The sequence below is a fragment of the Lepus europaeus genome, chromosome 4 (assembly GCF_033115175.1).
Source record: "Lepus europaeus isolate LE1 chromosome 4, mLepTim1.pri, whole genome shotgun sequence".
Taxonomy (NCBI): Eukaryota; Metazoa; Chordata; class Mammalia; order Lagomorpha; family Leporidae; genus Lepus; species Lepus europaeus.
The window spans coordinates 77,033,943-77,052,753 of NC_084830.1; the positions used below are offsets into that span (position 1 = coordinate 77,033,943).

The 18,811-nt window shown below is 41.9% G+C and overlaps 1 protein-coding gene across 1 annotated transcript in view; it reads right to left on the reverse strand.

Annotated features, from left to right (window-relative positions):
* Nucleotides 1-272: 272 nt before the first annotated feature.
* Nucleotides 273-18,811, reverse strand: part of DNAJC5B (DnaJ heat shock protein family (Hsp40) member C5 beta) — a 41,969-nt gene continuing 23,430 nt past the window's right edge. Inside the window, exons 2-4 of the mRNA XM_062189566.1 lie at nucleotides 15,133-15,346; nucleotides 11,389-11,563; nucleotides 273-367 (exon numbers count right to left, since the gene is read on the reverse strand). Of these exons, the coding sequence (XP_062045550.1) occupies nucleotides 273-367; nucleotides 11,389-11,563; nucleotides 15,133-15,346 (484 nt within the window). The remainder of the gene's footprint in view (nucleotides 368-11,388; nucleotides 11,564-15,132; nucleotides 15,347-18,811) is intronic.

The window sequence follows — 18,811 nt, forward strand, 5'->3', positions numbered from 1 at the left end:
TTCCCAATGCCACTGTCTTACCTCATGTAAGGAGCATAAAACAGCTCTTTGGGCCTTTATTCATCACAATTGAATGTGTTTCATTAGAAATTCTACTCAAGAAGAAAGACTGCATACTGAGAAAATTATATACCAATCATCTTTCCCTAACATAAAAATAAAATACAAATGTGGAAAAGTTCACAGCATTTCATTGCCCCTCCTGCTCCATGATCACCTGGAGACATGGCTGAACCAAGAGGAGATAGTGTGGACCCTCAATGGGCTCAATATCAAGAGTCTGTGCAGTAGCTTCGAGGTCCTTCTTTGATTAGCTGTGTTTTTTCATTTGCGTTTGTGGGCTGGAGAACAACTGGAAAGTCCATATCTAAAAATAAGGAAAGCAAAACAATGAACATAATCTTATCACACGACAGTCCTTTTAATGGGGCAAATGATAGTTATTTTTGTTGAAATGAGTTTGCAAAATGAATTCAAATATATTAAGACAGCTACTCTTTCAAGGACTTCAAAAGGAAGGAAACACTATACCATTACTCTTCATTCAACTTCTATCAGTTACAGAATTTTTAGACCGAAGCACTAAACCCAGCTTTCACCTTCAGGATAGTTGCTGAACCTAGTGTACTTGAGCAAGTGTTCAGCATCTTTTGGGGATGGGGACAGGGCTATCTCACATGCTTGTGCAGTTGGTCACTGCACAGCTCCATGGGATGGCTTTCAATGTATGCATCTATATGAAAAATATATGTGACAGCTACCCCCTAGAGTTCTGTGGTATTCAGCTGCATATATGGCCCTCACTGGAGCAGAGTCAAAATCTAGGGTTTGCTTAGTTGGAGAGCCCAATAGGAAGCTGTCAACTTAAAGCTAGTGCCCAATATGGTTATGCTCTCTCTAAATCACTCTACTCCTAAATTTTCAAGGAAACTTGTTAGCTTTGAATTTTGGTTCCCAGTTGAGGGAGCTACCCGAAATATGTTTAATGGTAAGTTGACAAGCACACAAGTTGGCAGAGCAAGTTTGCAATACCTGTATGTTCTAAGGTGATAATGTAGTTTAAAGTGGTCCAGTCATGGGGCTGGTGCTGTGGTGTAGCCTACAATGCTGGCATCCCATATGGATACCAGTTTGAGTCTCAGCTTCTCCACTTCTGATCCAGCTCTGTGCTAATGTACTTGGGAAAGCAGGGGAAGATGGCGCAAGTCCTTGGGCCCCTGCACCCACAATGGGAAACCTGGAAGAAGCTCCTGGCTTCTCAATGGCCCAGCTCCAGCCATAGCAGCCATCTGGGGAGTGAACCAGTGGATGTAAGATCTCTCTCTCTCTCTCTCTCTCTCTCTCTGCCTCTGCCTCTCTGTAATTCCACCTTTCAAGTAAATAAGGTGGTCCAGTGCAACATGTGCTCTCGGCACCTAGCAAGACCTAATCTTTAATCAGGTCTCAAAAAATCACTATAAAATTACAAGAAACATGGGTTCATAGTAAAAACTAAAGAAGAAAGTGGAGAGAGAGAGAGAGAGAGAGAGAGTTTACATATAGAAATAATGCACACTGAGTGAGAGCCAGTAGAAACAGGAGGCAAAATTATAGCTAGAAAGACTTCAAATACTGCACTTCTCAGACACAGAACACAAAAGAATTACATGTTTTGAAAGTTACCAAATAAATTTTGGAATAAATAAAAAAGAACTTTCAGAAGTTAAAACATCAGCAATTTCTTTAAAAAAATGATGAATAGATTTAACAGTTCAATAGTTAGTGAAGTAGAAGACAGATCTGAAGAGATTATCCAGAATGTAATAGAGACAAAGAGAAAATATTAAAGAGGTTAAGAGACATGAAGGATAGAGTGATAATGTCTAACATAACTCACATGACTTTCAGAAAGAAATGAAAAAAGAAGAGAGGCAATATTTGAAGGTTTGATGTTAATGAATTTTATAAAATGGATAAAAGATACCAATTGGTTTAATGGTTGTAAACTTTCTAAAATTGATGAAAGACATCAGTTTATATATATATACATATATGTTTATATATAATAAAGTATTCAGGAAATAAAACATATTATATAGGAACTATAGTAAAAAACAAAATAAATGACAAATAAATGGATATATCAAATATTAATAGTTCTTCTTAACTGATCTGTGGAGTCACAGCTATTCTTACCAAAATCCAAAAAGATTTTGCTTAAAGAAATTTGTTCAAGAACTTGACAAAGCTGATTGTGAAATTTAAATAGGAAAGCAGGAGACCAAAGATGTTTAGGAGGGCTTGCCTCAGCAGATACCAGAATTTTTTTTTTTTTTTTTTTTTTTTGGACAGGCAGAGTGGACAGAGAGAGAGAGAGACAGAGAGAAAGGTCTTCCTTTTGCCGTTGGTTCACCCTCCAATGGCCGCCGCGGCCGGCCCACTGTGGCCGGCGCACCGCGCTGATCCAAAGGCAGGAGCCAGGTGCTTCTCCTGGTCTCCCATGGGGTGCCACTGCACTCCCTGGCCACAGCAGAGAGCTGGCCTGGAAGAGGGGCAACCGGGACAGAATCCGGTGCCCTGACCGGGACTAGAACCCGGTGTGCCGGCGCCGCAAGGCGGAGGATTAGCCTGTTGAGCCATGGCGCCGGCCTAGATACCAGAATTTTTATAAATGAATGTGCTGCCGCATACAGATGGACAGAATGAGCAAGGGACCAGAACAGAAAACCCAGAAATGGGGCAGCTTCCTATACCAGCTTTCTGCTACTGTGCTGGGAAGCGGGAGGTAATAACCCAAGCACTTGGGTACCTGCCACTCAGAGGAAGACCCAGACTTTCAGATTCCTGGCTGGCTAAAGGTTGGCCCAGCCCTGGCTGTTGCAGGGCATTTGGGGGAGTGAACCTGAAGATGAAAGATCTCTCTTTATCCTTCTCTCTCCCTGTCTCTCGCTCTTTCTCTTTCTTTTAGATAAATTGAATAAATACATAAATAAACATCTAAGAGAAAGCCCAGATACTATTATATATATATATATATTGAATATGAGACTGTATCAAAATAAAGATTGGAAATCATTGTGCTGAGAGAATTGGTTTTTTATCTGAAAAAAAAAATTGAAATAAGAACCCTACATCACTTCACATGTAAAAATCAACTGCAGATGGCAAAACACTTGCATGTGAAAAGCAAAATTATAAAACTCTAAGACCACCATGAGGGAGAACACCACTGTGTCTTTGAGATGCGGAAAGCTTTCTTAAAACACAAAAATCACTACACATAAAGACAAGATTGCAAATTTGAACACATTAAAATTAAGGACTTTGATTCATCAGAAGACTCCATAAAAAAATGAAATACCAAGTTGCAGACTGGAAAAATGCATTTGAAATAAACTTAAATGATAAAGAATTAATATCCAGAATATTTTCAAAAACAATAGGGAAAGACAATTGATAAAATTAAAAATGTGCAAAAAATTCAATTGACATTTCATAGAGGAAGAAACCCAAATGACCAATAAACCCACGAAAAGACATCCAACCTTATTAGTAACCAAGGAGAGGAAAGCTAGGACCACAGTTGTATATTATTTTCCACCTACTAGATTGGCCCACATCTGCAGTCTGGTGATGCCAAGTGTCACCAAGCATGTGGAACAAGAAGAATGATCATTAATTGTAGTGAGAATGTAGCTGCAATAATTTTACAGACCTACTCGGTATTATGTAATAAACTGTAGATGTCAAAGATTCCTTTAACTAAGGAATCCTACCCCTGTGTACATACTTAGAGAAATTCTTGCACTCATGCACTAAGAGACAAGTAAAAGAACATTCATAGCAGCTCTGTTTGCAATGGCAAACAGTGAAAACTGCTCAAATATTGGTCGGTAGTAGAACAAATAAGTAAATGATGGGATGTTATCACAGAATATTATACAACAATGAAAATAAATGCCAGCCACAATGTGGATGAATCTCAGAAATACAATATTGAATGAAAAAAATCAAGTTGTACAAAGCCAGTAATATTAAATTTGGAATAAATATATGTTTTTGTAATACTATAAATAATAAAAAGAAATAATTACAGATGATTTAACATGATTACTTCTGAGGAGGGGAAAGCAAACAATTCTAACAGTAATGGTAAGATGTAGAAAGTCAGGTCATAATATTCGTATCTATTTAATATTTAACAAAAACAATAACAGGAGTGGGCCCTTATCCTAGCAGCCCTGATACCACATCTCACATCAGAGTGCCCATATTCATTACCTTGTTCTGGCTCCTGACTGTAGCTCCCCACCAGTGCAAACCCTGGAAGGCAGTGGATTGCTCAAATAGTTGGGTTCCTGCCACCCACAAGGGAGACCCTGATTGAACACCTATATCCTGGCTTTGGTGCTGGTGCAGCCCTGGCTATTGTGGGCATTTGGCATTTTTCATCCTCAGCAGCCTTAGGTTGCATTAAATTTATTATACCAAGCTTACATTCACATAAAGCTCTGGCTCCACCCACTCTTCCTCACTCCACCCTGTTTCATCTCAATCTGTATACCTTCTGAATTAGTGGAGTACAAATTTAAAACCAATACAGCAGATGGGATCATATGTTTCTTTCTCTCTCTTCTCTCCCTCCACCAATAAATAAGAAGATAAATAAATAAAACAAATAAAAGATTTATTTTTCACTTGCATCCACGTCAGGCCTCCTAGTGTTCACTTTGCCAACCCCTGTGCTGCTTCTTTGTCAGACTTATTATTTTGTAAATTAACTAGTTCTTTGATTGATTATTTGTTTACTATTTGTGTCCCTGTGTCTGCTGCTAGATTGTAAGATCCAAAGATACCAGAGCCATCCTTCTTTTCTTTAGCCCTCAGCATAGTGTCAGGCAAATATTAAGTGTTCAATCAATGTTTGTTGTTGACATACTGTCTCAACAGACCTGCCTAGTAAATTTCTTCACTGAACACCGGCAGCCAAAAACCAAAGAAACTTCGGATCCACTTTGAGCTGCTTATTTGGGGAGCATTCTGAGCTGACTCATCTGTCCTACTGTCCTGGCCTGGGGATTTGATGATGCTTGCTTGATATCTTCATATATAGAAGAAGCAAAGGGCTGTAGACTAGCTGCAGGAATTATTTTTCAAGTATTATTTTTAGAAATTGACTCATTTTAATTGGAGGACAGGGTTGGAAAGGAGATTGAGTAGAGGTTGGCAAAAGAGAAAGGTTGAATTTAGTCTTCCTTCTTGCCTTTTTCTTGGGGAGTAAGAGGTGTTGAATGCTCAACAGCAAACATGTTATAAATGTCTCTGCAACTTGGCCAAGAGCAAGAGCCATATGGCCTCTTTAGCTCAGTGGTTGTGAACTTATTTGGGTTTTTTCCAGGTGAGTGGCAGGAGCAGTTAAGCAATCAATAGATTTTTCTGTGCATTGACTCTCACATTTTTAGATCCAAGGTCAACACCATAAAATTCCCTCCTCCAGATATATTATTTCTCTTCCTTCGAAAACAAGGTGAGGTGCAAGGGGATTTGTGACTCCACAAAACATTTTTAAGGTTTATAGGTGGGAGTTATGGCTGGATTTCATTCCATTGCCTTACGCTTGGAAGAAACAAAATGAATTTAGCTCTAGTAATTTTGGCTTGTTTTGCCAGGATGGAAAATTCACATAAAGCTCTGGCTCCACCCACTCTTCCTCACTCCACGCTGTTTCATCTCAATTAGCTTCCTCTTCCCTAGAAGCAGGCATTTTCCCCCTATTTCTTGCCAATGACTATCGGCTCCCTGTTATCTTAAGCATCCTTATCTAATGTAGATTTTAAAATAAATGTAAAGGTAGATAATAGTTCCTTCAAGGAAAATTTTTATTGACAAGAGTCATTAAGCTTGAAATTCAGATTTATAATCCATATAGGGAAATATTCTCAGTGCAATAAGGCAAGAAAACGAAACAGAAGGTATACAGATTGGAATGGAATGGACTCCTCAGATTACTTCCAACTCTAAAACTTACAATTTTATGATTAGAGTCAATATCAGAATTAAAAATTCCTTTAGTGAGAATCTGTTTGCCATTTTTAAATTCACTTTCACTAAAAGAAACGTCTGAAAGCCCTAATGTACTACCAGTGCTTCTGATAGCCTCAAACCTGCTTATTATTTATCATAGCAGTAATTTGATATCTGAGTAACTAGAAGTGTCTTTCATTCAAGTATATTTCTTAAAATAACTTTCAAGTGGGTTTTTTTCTTTTACAGATTGGATTAGGCCATTGTCAATTTATTTGACCATTGTCCAGAAAGCATAGTCTTCAGAAAGAATATTCTTTTTCATACTTACCAGCCTTAAATTGCATTAATTTTACTATATTAAGTCTGAATGAGTGGAGAATAAATCTACAACCAAAACAATTAACTTCAAATAAAGCATAGATTCTCATAATTAAATGTCAGACTAAAGAAGGGGTTAAGACCTATTGTACAGTGTGTGCAATTTAAGCTTCAGGAACTCTCACCTGCACAGATCTGTTGGGGCACTAACAATGTGTTCCACATTTTTTGTAGCTTGACAAAATAAGATATCTTGGCCACAAGCTGAAAAATAAAAATCTCTCTCCACATTGGATTTCCCTGCAACATATTTCTTTTCTAGATGAGTGGCAACAGAGAGCTATGGATGTTTTGAGGGTTCAGCTAAGAGGTAATGGAGTAGTGGGAGTTTTGCCTAGCAGTTAAGATGCCTGTGTCCCACATCAGAATGCCTGGCCTGGGTTTAATTCCCAGCTCTAGCTTCTCATTCCAGCTTCCTGGAAATGTAGACCTTGGGAGATAGTGATGATGACTCAAGCTATTGGATGCCTACCACTCATGTGCAATATCTAGATTACATTTCTGGATATCAGCCCTACCAGTTGGGGAAATTTGGCAGGGGTGGGGAGGGGTGTGAATTAGTAGTTAGAAACTCTCTGTCTTGGCCGGCGCCGCGCTCACTTGGCTAATCCTGCGCCAGCACCCTGGGTTCTAGTCCTGGTTGTGGCACTGGATTCTGTCCCGGTTGCTCCTCTTCTGTGTCCAGCTCTCTGCTGTGGCCCAGGAAGGCAGTGGAGGATGGCCCAAGTGCTTGGACCCTGCACCCACATGGGAGACCAGGAGGAAGCACCTGGCTCCCGGCTTCAGATCGCCAGCGGCAATTTAGGGGGTGAACCAACAGAAAAGGAAGACCTTTCTCTCTGTCGTTCTCTCTCTCTCTAACTCTGCCTGTCAAAAAAAAAAAAAAAAAAAAAAAGAAACTCTCTGTCTCTTTCTGCCTCTTGAATAAAGAAAGAGGCAATAGAGTTGGTGACAGATTGTGTTTGAGTTAGGGGATATGTTTTTATGGTTCGCAGAGCAACTATTATGATTATTATTAGTCATGTGGGTATACAGAATGGCCTTAGGAACATCCTATAGCTAACTATGCCAATTCACTTGCTGAGAGGACATGAAGATCCAGACCAGAGGTGGTATCACCAATATGAATGTGTCCAATGGACTCTGACTCTGGAGGGGTCCTAAGGAGAAGCAATAAGGTATGAAATATAGTAAAAAATGGATTGTGGAAAGTTCTTCCAGATCTTGGGATATTCAAAATGTTCACAGAAAATGCACATTGTGAAAAAACTGTGCATGGATTTCAGATTTTTTCCACACTAAATAAGTTGATCTTTTCACTCAGTTATTTCACAAACTTTTGAAGTTGCCAAGTATATTAAATCAACAATAGTTTCCTTAATTTAACAACAATCCTTAAAAATTATCAATGACATTATCAATGAGTTGTAAAACTGAAGGAAACTTTCTAATTTGCCCATAATAAAAATTTCTAATCACATATACTGTGGGCTCGCCCTGTGAGGCTCACACTGTTGGGATGGTGGGCGACAGCATTCTTTGGCAAGAAGCCCTGGAGACAGTTTCGGTGAATGTTAATTAGCAGTTAGGCACAGGCTTTTATAGGGCGGGCAAAGGGGAGTAGCTAGCTCAGGGTAGTTAACACTAATTCTATAGGATAAACCGATGCTGATGCCGCTATGCTTCTCCAATCAGCTTGAAGGTCACATAGCCCATAGCCTACATAGCCTTCCAAGTGGTCTTATGGGTCTGGGCCACATCCAGGAGCTGTTTATCTAGCTGACAATTACAAGGCCCCTCAACAGGAAGTGGGGGTGGGGGAAATATGCTTGGGGCCCCTGCCACCTACCAACAGTCAGGTCATACGTGAGTCTCAGTGTGCTGAGTCCTCAACCAGGGTTTTTCCCTGGGCATGGTGTGCCCTGCCCTCTTGACCTCCTGCATAGGCCAGGCAGGCAGCCTTCCAGCCAGGCACAGGATCACCCACAATAAACTAAAGGAAAAGCATGATTGTTTTCTATCTTTCTAGAAAGAAAGATTGTTATTATTATTATTATTATTATTGGAAGAGGTAAGCAATGAATATTCAGTCACAGAGCATTAGAAGAAAGTACTATACAGTTGTGCCAGACATGTAATTAACTAATTACTGTTTTTCCAGATTTTGTGATATTTATGGTATTTCTCATCTTTTTAAAAAAGATTTATTTACTTATTTGGGCAGAGTTACAGAGAGCAGGAGAGACACGGAAAAAGAGATCTTCGAAGCACTGACTCATTCCCCAATTGGCTGCATGGCTAGAGCTGGGCTAGTCCGAAACCAGTAGCCTGGAGCTTCCTCTGATTCTCCCACATGAGTGCAGGGGCCCAAGCACATGGGCCATCTCCCATTGCTTTCCCAGGCACATTAGCAGAGAGCAGGATCAGAAGTAGAGCAGCTGGGACTTGAACCAGCGCCCACATGGGATGCTGGCTTCACAGGTGGTGGCTTAACTTGCTAGGCCAATTTGACAGGCTCTATTTGTCAGTTTTGTTTTTTAAAGATTTATTTTATTTATTTGAAAGGCACAGTTACAGAGGGAAAGAAGGAGAGATAGAGAAATCTTCTATTTGCTGGTTCAAATGGCTGCAATGGCCAGGGCTGGCCCACATCGAAGCCAGCAGCTCAGAATTTCCTCCCAGGTGCATTAGCAGGGAGCTGGATTGGAAGTGATGCATCTGGGACTTGCACCGAACCAGCCCCCATTTGGGATGCTGGTGCTGCAGACAGCTGCTTAACACATTACACCACAACACCGGCCCCTATCAGGTTTTAAACTTTGAAATTTGTTATGATTCCTTTTTCTCATTCTAAATATTCACTTTCTTTTCAAATTTTATGTTGTTTTTCTTAAAGAGGATTCCCAAATTGTTTCAGGCTCCACAAAACCAGGACCACCCTGGTTACACAGGAACTTTTAAATATTTAGAATTAAGAAAAAGCCTTTCCTTTTGGTTAGGGATTCTTAATAACACGGGCAAATAGAATCGTAGTTTACTTCATCCAAAATCTGACCTCTGTGATGGAATTGGTAGTTCTGGGGTGTCAGAACTAAGAACAGTGAAAGACACTCAGATTCATCACCAATCACCCAGCAGGGAGGAACTCTGGGTGGAATCTGGCACCTGGTATGAATTTCTGTTCCAGAAAAGAAATCTTCTAAAAAGGAGGTCTACTGAAATGACCTAGTGCAGCTTTTATCTCATTCAAAAGAGGAAAGACTGTGAAGCTTTTCAGACAAGTGTGGGAAACTGGATTTGGGATATTTATGTTCAGTTCACCTAGTTTTGGATTTTCCGCTAAAAGGAAAAGTTAACTCTGACCAGTGGATGATGATGGCTATCCTTTCCTGTCTGGTTGTCCTGTGTTTGACTGAGTACTGCGTTGGATTGATGGATGTTATGGGAGATCCTACGGTCAGTGTGGCCAGAAGCTCCCGACAAAGTCTTGACAGTTTATCTCCTCCTCACAAGAGCATAAGGGATCAATGCATGGGGATCATTACTTGTAATCAAGCTGTGCCAAGGTTGCTGGCTCTTCCCTAAAGAAAAGGAATATCGATGCAAATACCACCCATTTATCAGCAATCCTGCTTACTTTATCTTTTTGCTATGTATGCCCCTATTAAAGGCATAATTTGTCCTTTTATACCCCAAATAAAAAAGAAAAGTTTAATTGTCTTTCACTGTGGGCCCACAATTTGGCTCCAAGAGCAGTCATGAAAGATAGTCAGGACATCCCCTCTGGCTGCAGGACTGGCCACCACCATACCAGGAGGTTACAATGTGCAGACATAGTCCTAATGTCTTTGAGCCCTCAGTTCTCAGACTCTGGGAGTCAGAAGGCCCACGTGACTGGAGGACTCCTTCCTCCAGACTGGAGTCAGGCTGGCTGAAACTGGATATTACTCAGCATTGCATTTTATCAGGAATAAAAGTTACATGGAAGCCTTTAAACAGCCTCTGATGCTGGATGTCCAGGAATTTCTGTCTCAGTGTGACCGAAAGAATCAGAGTGTGGTATAGTGCAGAGAAGTGCACGATTCTTAATGTCAGCAGTTCTAATAACAGTGCACCACTATTCACATGACAAAGTTGTTCTCTTATTTAGCTGTCTAGGGTTTTTTGCATTTAGTGGTAAATTCTGTAATCAAGAATAATGATGTGTTTTACAGGAGAACACGACAATAGGATTATGGCTGCAAGGCTAAGCAGGACAATGGCCAATTTGACCCCTGCTTGTTTAACAAAGGCATTTCCCAAAGAACATGAAGTATTTCTGGTGCTGTGGGTTCTCTGAGATCTTATTTTCCTGTATACTTTTTCCTTGGAGAATCAAGTAATAGACTATGATGATATATGCATGCAAGTATAGACAGACATGTGGAGGTGGCTTAGCAAAGCAAACAGTCCCATTCTTGTTTTTGGTTTGGGGCTAATGCTGACTGTGTGTACTTAGAAAGAAACTACATTCCAGGAGAAGAGTGGTTTCCCCTAGCTCTACCTCAAACCTTTTACAAGTCATCAAAAGGAGGAAAAGTCAGGAGTTGATGACTTTTCCTAATGTTCACTCCCTTCTGTTTTAATAGAGATCCTAACTGCACAGGCTACAGTGGACTTTGCTGGAGAAATATTTGCCTTGGATTTTCCTGGCCTGGTACCTCAGGCTCAAACCTCCCTGAACCCAGAATTCACTCTTTTGTAATGAGACTGCGAATTGTGCTCACTGAGTTTCACCTTCCCCACGTTACAAGATTTCTTCCTGTTGGAGTCAGATTCGCCTTTTCTGTATGCTTAGTAATGGAAATGTCCTTTAATATCCCCCAAAAGATGCACCCAAGCTGACAGTCTGTAGTATTCACCACATCTGGTGGTTGTCTCTCTCTCACTCACTTCAGTAAAACCTGGTGCTTAGTTGAGCTGATGAGGGACACCTGCTACCCCTCTGCACCCATCTGATGCTACCTTTTTCTGCATCTATGCGGATCTGCATCTCGAGATCCTCTGTGGACATATAGAAGTCGTCTGCTGGAGGCATCGATGATTTGGGCTGGCAGTGTCCACAGCAGCATTTGCAGCAGCAGCACAGACAGCAGCAAAAATAGCAGCCGGTCAGGAGGCCAAGGATGATGAACAGGGCCTGGGGGAAATAGAAGCCAAGCCAAACAGGGGTGAGGAGTGGCAAACTGGGGAAAGAACCCCAGAAAAAAGTCTGTACCTGGTGGCCTCAGAGACCTGAAGCAGTCCCAACTCATCCCACATCCACTCTGCCAATCCTTACTCCCTGTAAAAGCTCTCTTTGTAGAGTCCTTGGAAGCTAATTCCCTGATATAAAATTTTGCTTAACAAGTTAAGACACAGAAGAACTGACTTGCATGCAGAATAATGGAGTATGACATTTTCTCCTTTATTCTTAAGCTATTGTGACCATTATTAAGAGCACAGCAAAGCAAAACAAATACCAAACAAACCAACAAACAAAACCTTCACAGGTCAAACAAGCTAGCTGAACCATGCTGCCCAAGAGAGCTGAATCTCTCTTGCCAGAGAAGAGCTATATGATAGCTCTCTGTCTGCCTGTACGTTCCTGCTAGGCAACAAGTCCTATAGGGTCTCTCTCCTCAGGAGCTCATGCCTCTTCTTCTCCCTCATCTCTGACCAAGCCAGTCAAGCTTTAGAGCAGATTCTTATTGTCTCTGATCTGGACTTGGCTGCAGTCTCCCCTCTGGGCTCCCTGCTTCCTCTTTTGCCTTCCTGCCCTTTGCTGCTAGAGTGAACTTCCCTGAATACATGTTCTCTTGAAGCCACATTGCAGCTCCTGGATCTCAGATACAGCTGATCTCCTTAACATGATGGTGTTCTGGCCGATCACTGCTGGCCCTCCCCTGCACCTGCTCAGCCCTGCTCTTGCCTGGCTGCATGGCTCTCACTGTGGATTCACCCGTTCAGACATTGTCCTCATGTTCCCCAGTCACCTAACAAATACCTACCTGGTGCCTAAGACTCATCTCAAAGGTCCCTTTTCTGATGTCTTTCCTCATCTCACCCCAAGAACAATCACTCCCTTCTTTGTGCCCCAGTTTTACTTCACATATATTTTCACCTTGATGCACTTAAAAATTGTTTACATTTATTTTTTATTTAAAAGAAAGAGAGGGAAAGAGAGGAGAATATCTCCCCATGTGCTGGCTTATCCTCTCAGAAGCCTACGACAGCTGAAGTTGGCTCAGGCTAGAACAAGGAGCCAGATCTCTCATGTGGGTGTCAGGGACCCAAACACATGAGCCATCACCTGTTGCCTCCCAGGGTGTGCATTAGTAGCAGGCTAGAACAGGAAGTGGAGCTGGGACCTGAACCAGGCACTCCACATCCCAAGTGGTACTTAACCACTGTGCCAAATGTCCACCCCCTTGATGTTCTTTCTGTTGACTTTTTTTTTGTAGTTCTGTCTGATTATACTAGACTTGGAGCTTATTGAAGTCTGGGACTGTATGTTAGTCATCTTTCAACCCTTCTTACCTAAAGAGTCAGTATCTGGTAGACACTTAATAAATAATAAATGTGCATGGAATTAATGAGTACACAGTTAATAAATAGGACTTGTTTCTCCTAGTAAATAACATTAGGATTTCCCCACAAACATATAAAAAGTTTGCTCACTAAAAAAGCCGGGATTCGGCTGGCGCCGTGGCTCAACAGGCTAATCCTCCGCCTTGCGGCGCCGGCACACCAGGTTCTAGTCCCGGTCGGGGCACCGATCCTGTCCCGGTTGCCCCTCTTCCAGGCCAGCTCTCTGCTGTGGCCAGGGAGTGCAGTGGAGGATGGCCCAAGTGTTTGGGCTCTGCACCCCATGGGAGACCAGGAGAAGCACCTGGCTCCTGCCATCGCAACAGCGCGGTGCGCTGGCCACAGCGCGCTACCGCGGCGGCCATTAGAGGGTGAACCAACGGCAAAGGAAGACCTTTCTCTCTGTCTCTCTCTCTCTCTCTCACTGTCCACTCTGCCTGTCAAAAAAAAAAAAAAAAAAAAAGCCGGGATTCAAACCTGCACCCATACAATATTCCAGTGTCTCAAGTGGCCGCTTAACCCACAACCCCACTATGCTAGGCCCTGTGGGCTTATTTTTAAAGAGCCACAACAATAATTATTTTGTGTATCTCTTACACTACTGGACAGAATCTATTGTCTACATGAATTTTGGGCAAGTTAGTCTACTTCCTGAGCAAGGAAGTTGTCATTTTTATTCAGACAGGCCCCAGGATGTAATCAAGTACACGTGTGTAATTATTTAGAACTGCAGATGTTCCTAGAGGTTAGGTTCCCCTGTACGCCCACAAAAAAACCCCTATATTTTATTGTTGGAACGCTAATCTATTATAGGTGATGTTGTCAGTATGTACATTTCTCTCTAAGTTCCAAATCCATCAAGTTTTCAACAGACAAAGAAATTTCAGTGGGAATCCCAGATATCCCTCCAAAAAGAATTCTGGGAACTGAAGGGAAACAGCTGGGAAATGAACAGGTGCCCATATGAGAAGTTAGCATCACAGGCAGCAGCTTTACCCACCGTGCTGCAACACTGGCCCCAGAGATTTGTTTTTTTTTAATTATTGTTATTAATCACAACTCATATTCATGTGAACTGCCCACAAAATATGTTAATAGAGGGCCTGGTGCTGTGGCCTAGTAGGTTAAGTGGCCACCTGTAATAAAAGCATCCCATATGGGCACTGGTTCGAGTCCTGGCTGCTCCACTTCTGATTCAGCTCCCTGCTAATGCACCTGGGAAAGCAGAAGAAGATGGCCTAAGTGCTTGGGCTCCTGCCACCCATGTGGGAGACCTGGAAGAAGCTCTGGGATCTTGGCTTCCACAGCCGTTGCAGCCTTGTGGGGAGTGAACCTTTCTCTCTCTGTAACTCTGCCTTTCAAATAAATAATTGAATTTTTAAAAAAAGTTAATAGGCTGCATGCCTGATCTATGTCCAAGTGTGATTTAATCAGAAGCTAAGAATATTAAAATTTAAACAAATATAAAACTGGCACCAGACATAAATATATTAGGCATTCCTGAGAAACCAAACAAAATGTATTGTGTGAAAATTAATAGATTGCATGGAGGCCTCTAAAGTGTTATCTTTTCCTTGACCACATGGCCAGTTCTCCTCCTTCCTCTATCAGCCTCTCCAAGTTCCTGTCCTCTACTTAATTCTCACCTTCCTCCCTCATTTCCTTCTCCACTACCCCAGTGGGCTCCATGTGAGCCTATGACATAATTGCCACTCACTCTTCCAAGTATTGTGTTTGCTGCCGTACCCTCTGCTATAGATAGTAAAGGACGGGGCTAAATTTGTCCTATAATCTTTTATTAAACAGTTGTCACACTAATAAATTATTTTTGGTTTTGAGCAATGAGTCAGTTGTTAATTAGTCATTATGGGGGGAGGGAGTGCAGTCAGAATTAACCTGAAGCTCCAAATTCAAATATAATTAATGTCTAGAAGTATTTTAAGTCATGCTGGATTTCATAATTAATTGATGAGCTAATGCAAAAATGATCCCCAAATAATAGCTCACAGTGGAAGTGAATCTTCTCTATGACAAGATTTTAATAGCAGTAAAGTTTAACTTTCTTTGAGATGGAGTCTAAAAGAGTGACTATCATGGTCTTCCTGGAAATTGTCTTGAAGGAAGAAAAAAATTCTGATTCACCTTTGCCCACCAGCTTGAGAGCATAAAGTAGGTGTTCACATTTTCTTCTCCAAATTGCTCAGCCACATAGAGGCCCAGTGATCCATACTTGTCATATATGTTCTTCTTTGACATGTCTGTCAGTATTGTGTGGGCGTTGTTGATTTCTTTAAACTTTTCAGCAGCAATGGGATCATCTGGATTCTTGTCTGGATGGTGTTTCAGGGCCAATTTTCTTTTAAAATAAAACAAAAAGTGAGGAAAAGTGTTATTGGACAAGAATTACTATAATCTTTTAGGAGGGCACAGTTCATTCACACACTCTTTTGTAAATACTGTGAAACAATATGTTTGTCATTCATAATTTAACTAAAAAATAATTCATTAAGTGGTGTCTTATTCCTAATGTACAGGCATGATTGTATTATTTCTCCCCTCACATCCTCAAAGGAGTTCCTAGCAGCTACATAATTGTTGAACTTGACATTTAAGCCAAATGTCCATTTCATGTGTGTGTGTGTGTGTGTGTTTTCTGCCCATATAGACTATGATAAAATAGTTTGCTAATAGCACAAAGTGTCAATTTAAAATCTTTCTTTTTTTTTTTAAAGATTTATTTATTTTATTTGAAAGGCAGAGTTAGAGAGATAGAGCGAGAGAGCGAGAGAGAGAGAGAGAGAAATGTCTTCCCTGCTGGTTCACTCCCCAGATGTCTGCACTATTGGAGATTGTTGGAGCTGCACCAATCCGAAGCCAGGAGCCAGGAGCATCTTCTGGGTTTCCCATGTGAGTGCAGGGGCTCAAGCACTTGGGCCATTTAACACTTTTGTCCCAGGCACATTAGTAGGGTGCTGGATCAGAAGTGGAGCAGCTGGGACTTGAACTGGCGCCAATATGGGATGCCGGCACTACAGGTGGAGGCTTTACCCACTATGCCACAGTGCTGGCCCCTAAAATCTTTCAACGATTATGATATTCACTACATGTCAGCACTACTGTAAAGCACATCACAAATATTAATTCATTAATCCCTGTGACAATCCTACATGTTAAAAAGATTTATTTAAAAGTCAGAGTTACAAAGACAAAGAGGGAGACACACAGAGAGAGAGAAAGATCTTCCATCTGCTGGTTCACTCCCCAGTTGGCTGCAACAGCGAGTGGTGGGCCAGGCCGAAGACAGGAGCCAGCAGCTTCTTCCAGGTCTCCCACATGGGTAGCAGGGGCTCAAGTACTCAGGCCATCTTCTGCTAATTTTACCAGACTATTAGCAGGGAGCTGGATTGGAATTGGAATAGCCAGAACAAAAATTGGTGCCCATTTGGGATGTTGGTGTTGCCAACGGCAGCTTTACCCACTACTCCATAATGCCGCCCCATAATAACCCTATGAGATAAGTGTTGGAATTGTCCTCCTTTACAGATGAGGGAATTTGGACACTGAGAGGTTAAGTTGCCCAATGTCAACACAGCTAAGCATTGGGGCCAGGCTTTGAACACAATCAGACCCTTGCCACATGCTCTTCACCACCACTATGTTGCCTCCTATGTTTCTATTTCTAAATGAAAAAATTAAGGCACACAAACTGTTTATAGGCTATTTTAAGGACTTTGGCTTTCCTCTGAGTGAGCAGGAGGCCATTGCCATGTTCTGAGAAGGAGAATGATATGATCTGATTGTAGTTTTAGAAAGATCACTCAGTCTTGGGATGGACAAAGGCAAAAATGGAAAGACTCTTTTTGGAGACTGTTGTAGTGATCCAGGCAAAAAATCATGGTGATTTGGAGCAGAGTGGTAGTAGAAGGGACAGTGAAAAACAGGGCTGCTGATGCAATGGAGATGTGGTGTGGGAAAAAACAATGAAGAATCAAGATGGCAGCAACATTCTGCCCTGTGCGACTGAAGTTTAGAGCGATTATTTAATGGGATGGCATGAAAAAGCATTTGGTAGTGGGGAGTGGCTTGCCAGGATTTGGGCATTCTGACGCTTTGAAGATGCCCATTAGACTTCTGAGTGGAGATGGAGGTAGAGATGTGTCTGGAGTTCAGAAGAGAATCAGTGCGGGAGATGTGTGTTTGGAAGTTCTCAGCAGGTAGAAGAGAGTCTCAGGAGTGTGGGTCCAAGGAGTCCAAAGGTTGAACTTTGGGAAAGGATAATCAGAAAAGGAGACTGAGATGGAAGGATTAGTGATGCAGAAGGAAAATTCCAGACAGTATGAGGTCTCGGGATCTAAGTGAAAAAAAAATCTCAAGGAGCAAGATGATCATTTGTGCCAGGTGCTGCCGGCAAGCCATTTAAGATAAGGACCAAGAATAGACCACTGTATTTAGTAATTGTGTATACACGCATATTCCTCCCTCCCACACACACACACATGCACACAATTGTATACATGTCTTTATGTAGAGACAACTAAGACATAAAAATAAGCAGAAAATAGGGGCCTGACGTTATGGTATAGTGGGTTAATCCACTGCCTGCAATGCTGACATCCCCTATGGGCACTGGTTGGAGTCCTGGCTGCTCCACTTCCGATCCAGTGCCCTACTAATGTACCTGGGACAAAAGTGTTAAGTGGCCCAAGTGCTTGGCCCCAGCAACCAAATGGGAGACCAGGACAGAGTTCCAGGTTCCTGTATTTGGCCTGGCCCAGCCCCAGCTGTGGCAGCCATTTTCATTGGGGAATGAACCAGTGGATGTCTCTCCCTCTCTCTCTGTAACTCTACCTTTCAAATAAAATAAAATAATAATAAAATAAGCACAAAGTAAGTAGAAAAATGGAAGGATATAACCAAAATTAAGTGTTTACAGCTGTACACTGGAATTACAAGTGATTATTTTATATGTTATAAAAACTATGCATGTTGTTTGTCTGATTTTTCTCCCCCGAAGCATTTTAAAGCACCAGTTGTAATTTTTTTGGGTCCTCTTTGAATAGCTGAAAGTGCAGAGTTCGTTCCCTTAAATGATCCATTACAAGTTAGAGGTGGGGAGAATAAAGAAAAAAGTAAGTCCCCAAACTGTAACAATAAACAATCATCATCAAGAAGCCTCAAGTGGATTCTCTAAGCATATTTTTTTGTTTGTTTTGAGAAGCAGAGAAATAGAGGGAGAGAAAGATAAAGATGATAGATAAAGGCTGGTGCCGTGGCTCACTTGGCTAATCCTCCGCCTGCGGCGCCAGCACCCCGGGTTCTAGTTCCGGTTGGGGTGCCGGGTACTAGTCCCGGTTGCTCCTCTTCCAGTCCAGCTCTCTGCTGTGGCCTGGGAGGGCAGTGGAGGATGGCCCAAGTGCTTGGGTCCCTGCACCCACATGGGAGACTGGGAGGAAGTACCTGGCTCCTGGATTCGGATCGGTGTAGCGCCGGCCTTAGTGGCCATTAGGGGAATGAACCAACGGAAGGAAGACCTTTCTCTCTGTCTCTCTCTCTCACTAACTCTGCCTGGCAAAAAAAAAGAAAAGAAAAAAGAAAAAAATAGATAGATAAAGACAGAGAGAGACAGAGATACACAGAAAGAGCACTCCCATTCACTGGTTTAATCCCCAGATGCCTGCAATGGTTGGGGTTGGACAAGGTCAAAACAGGGAGCAGGGAATGCAATTCAGGTCTCCCATGTAGGTGGCAAGAATCCAACCCCTGGAGCCAGCACCTGCTGCCTCCCAGGGGCATTAGCAGGAAACTGGAGTCCATGTGAAGA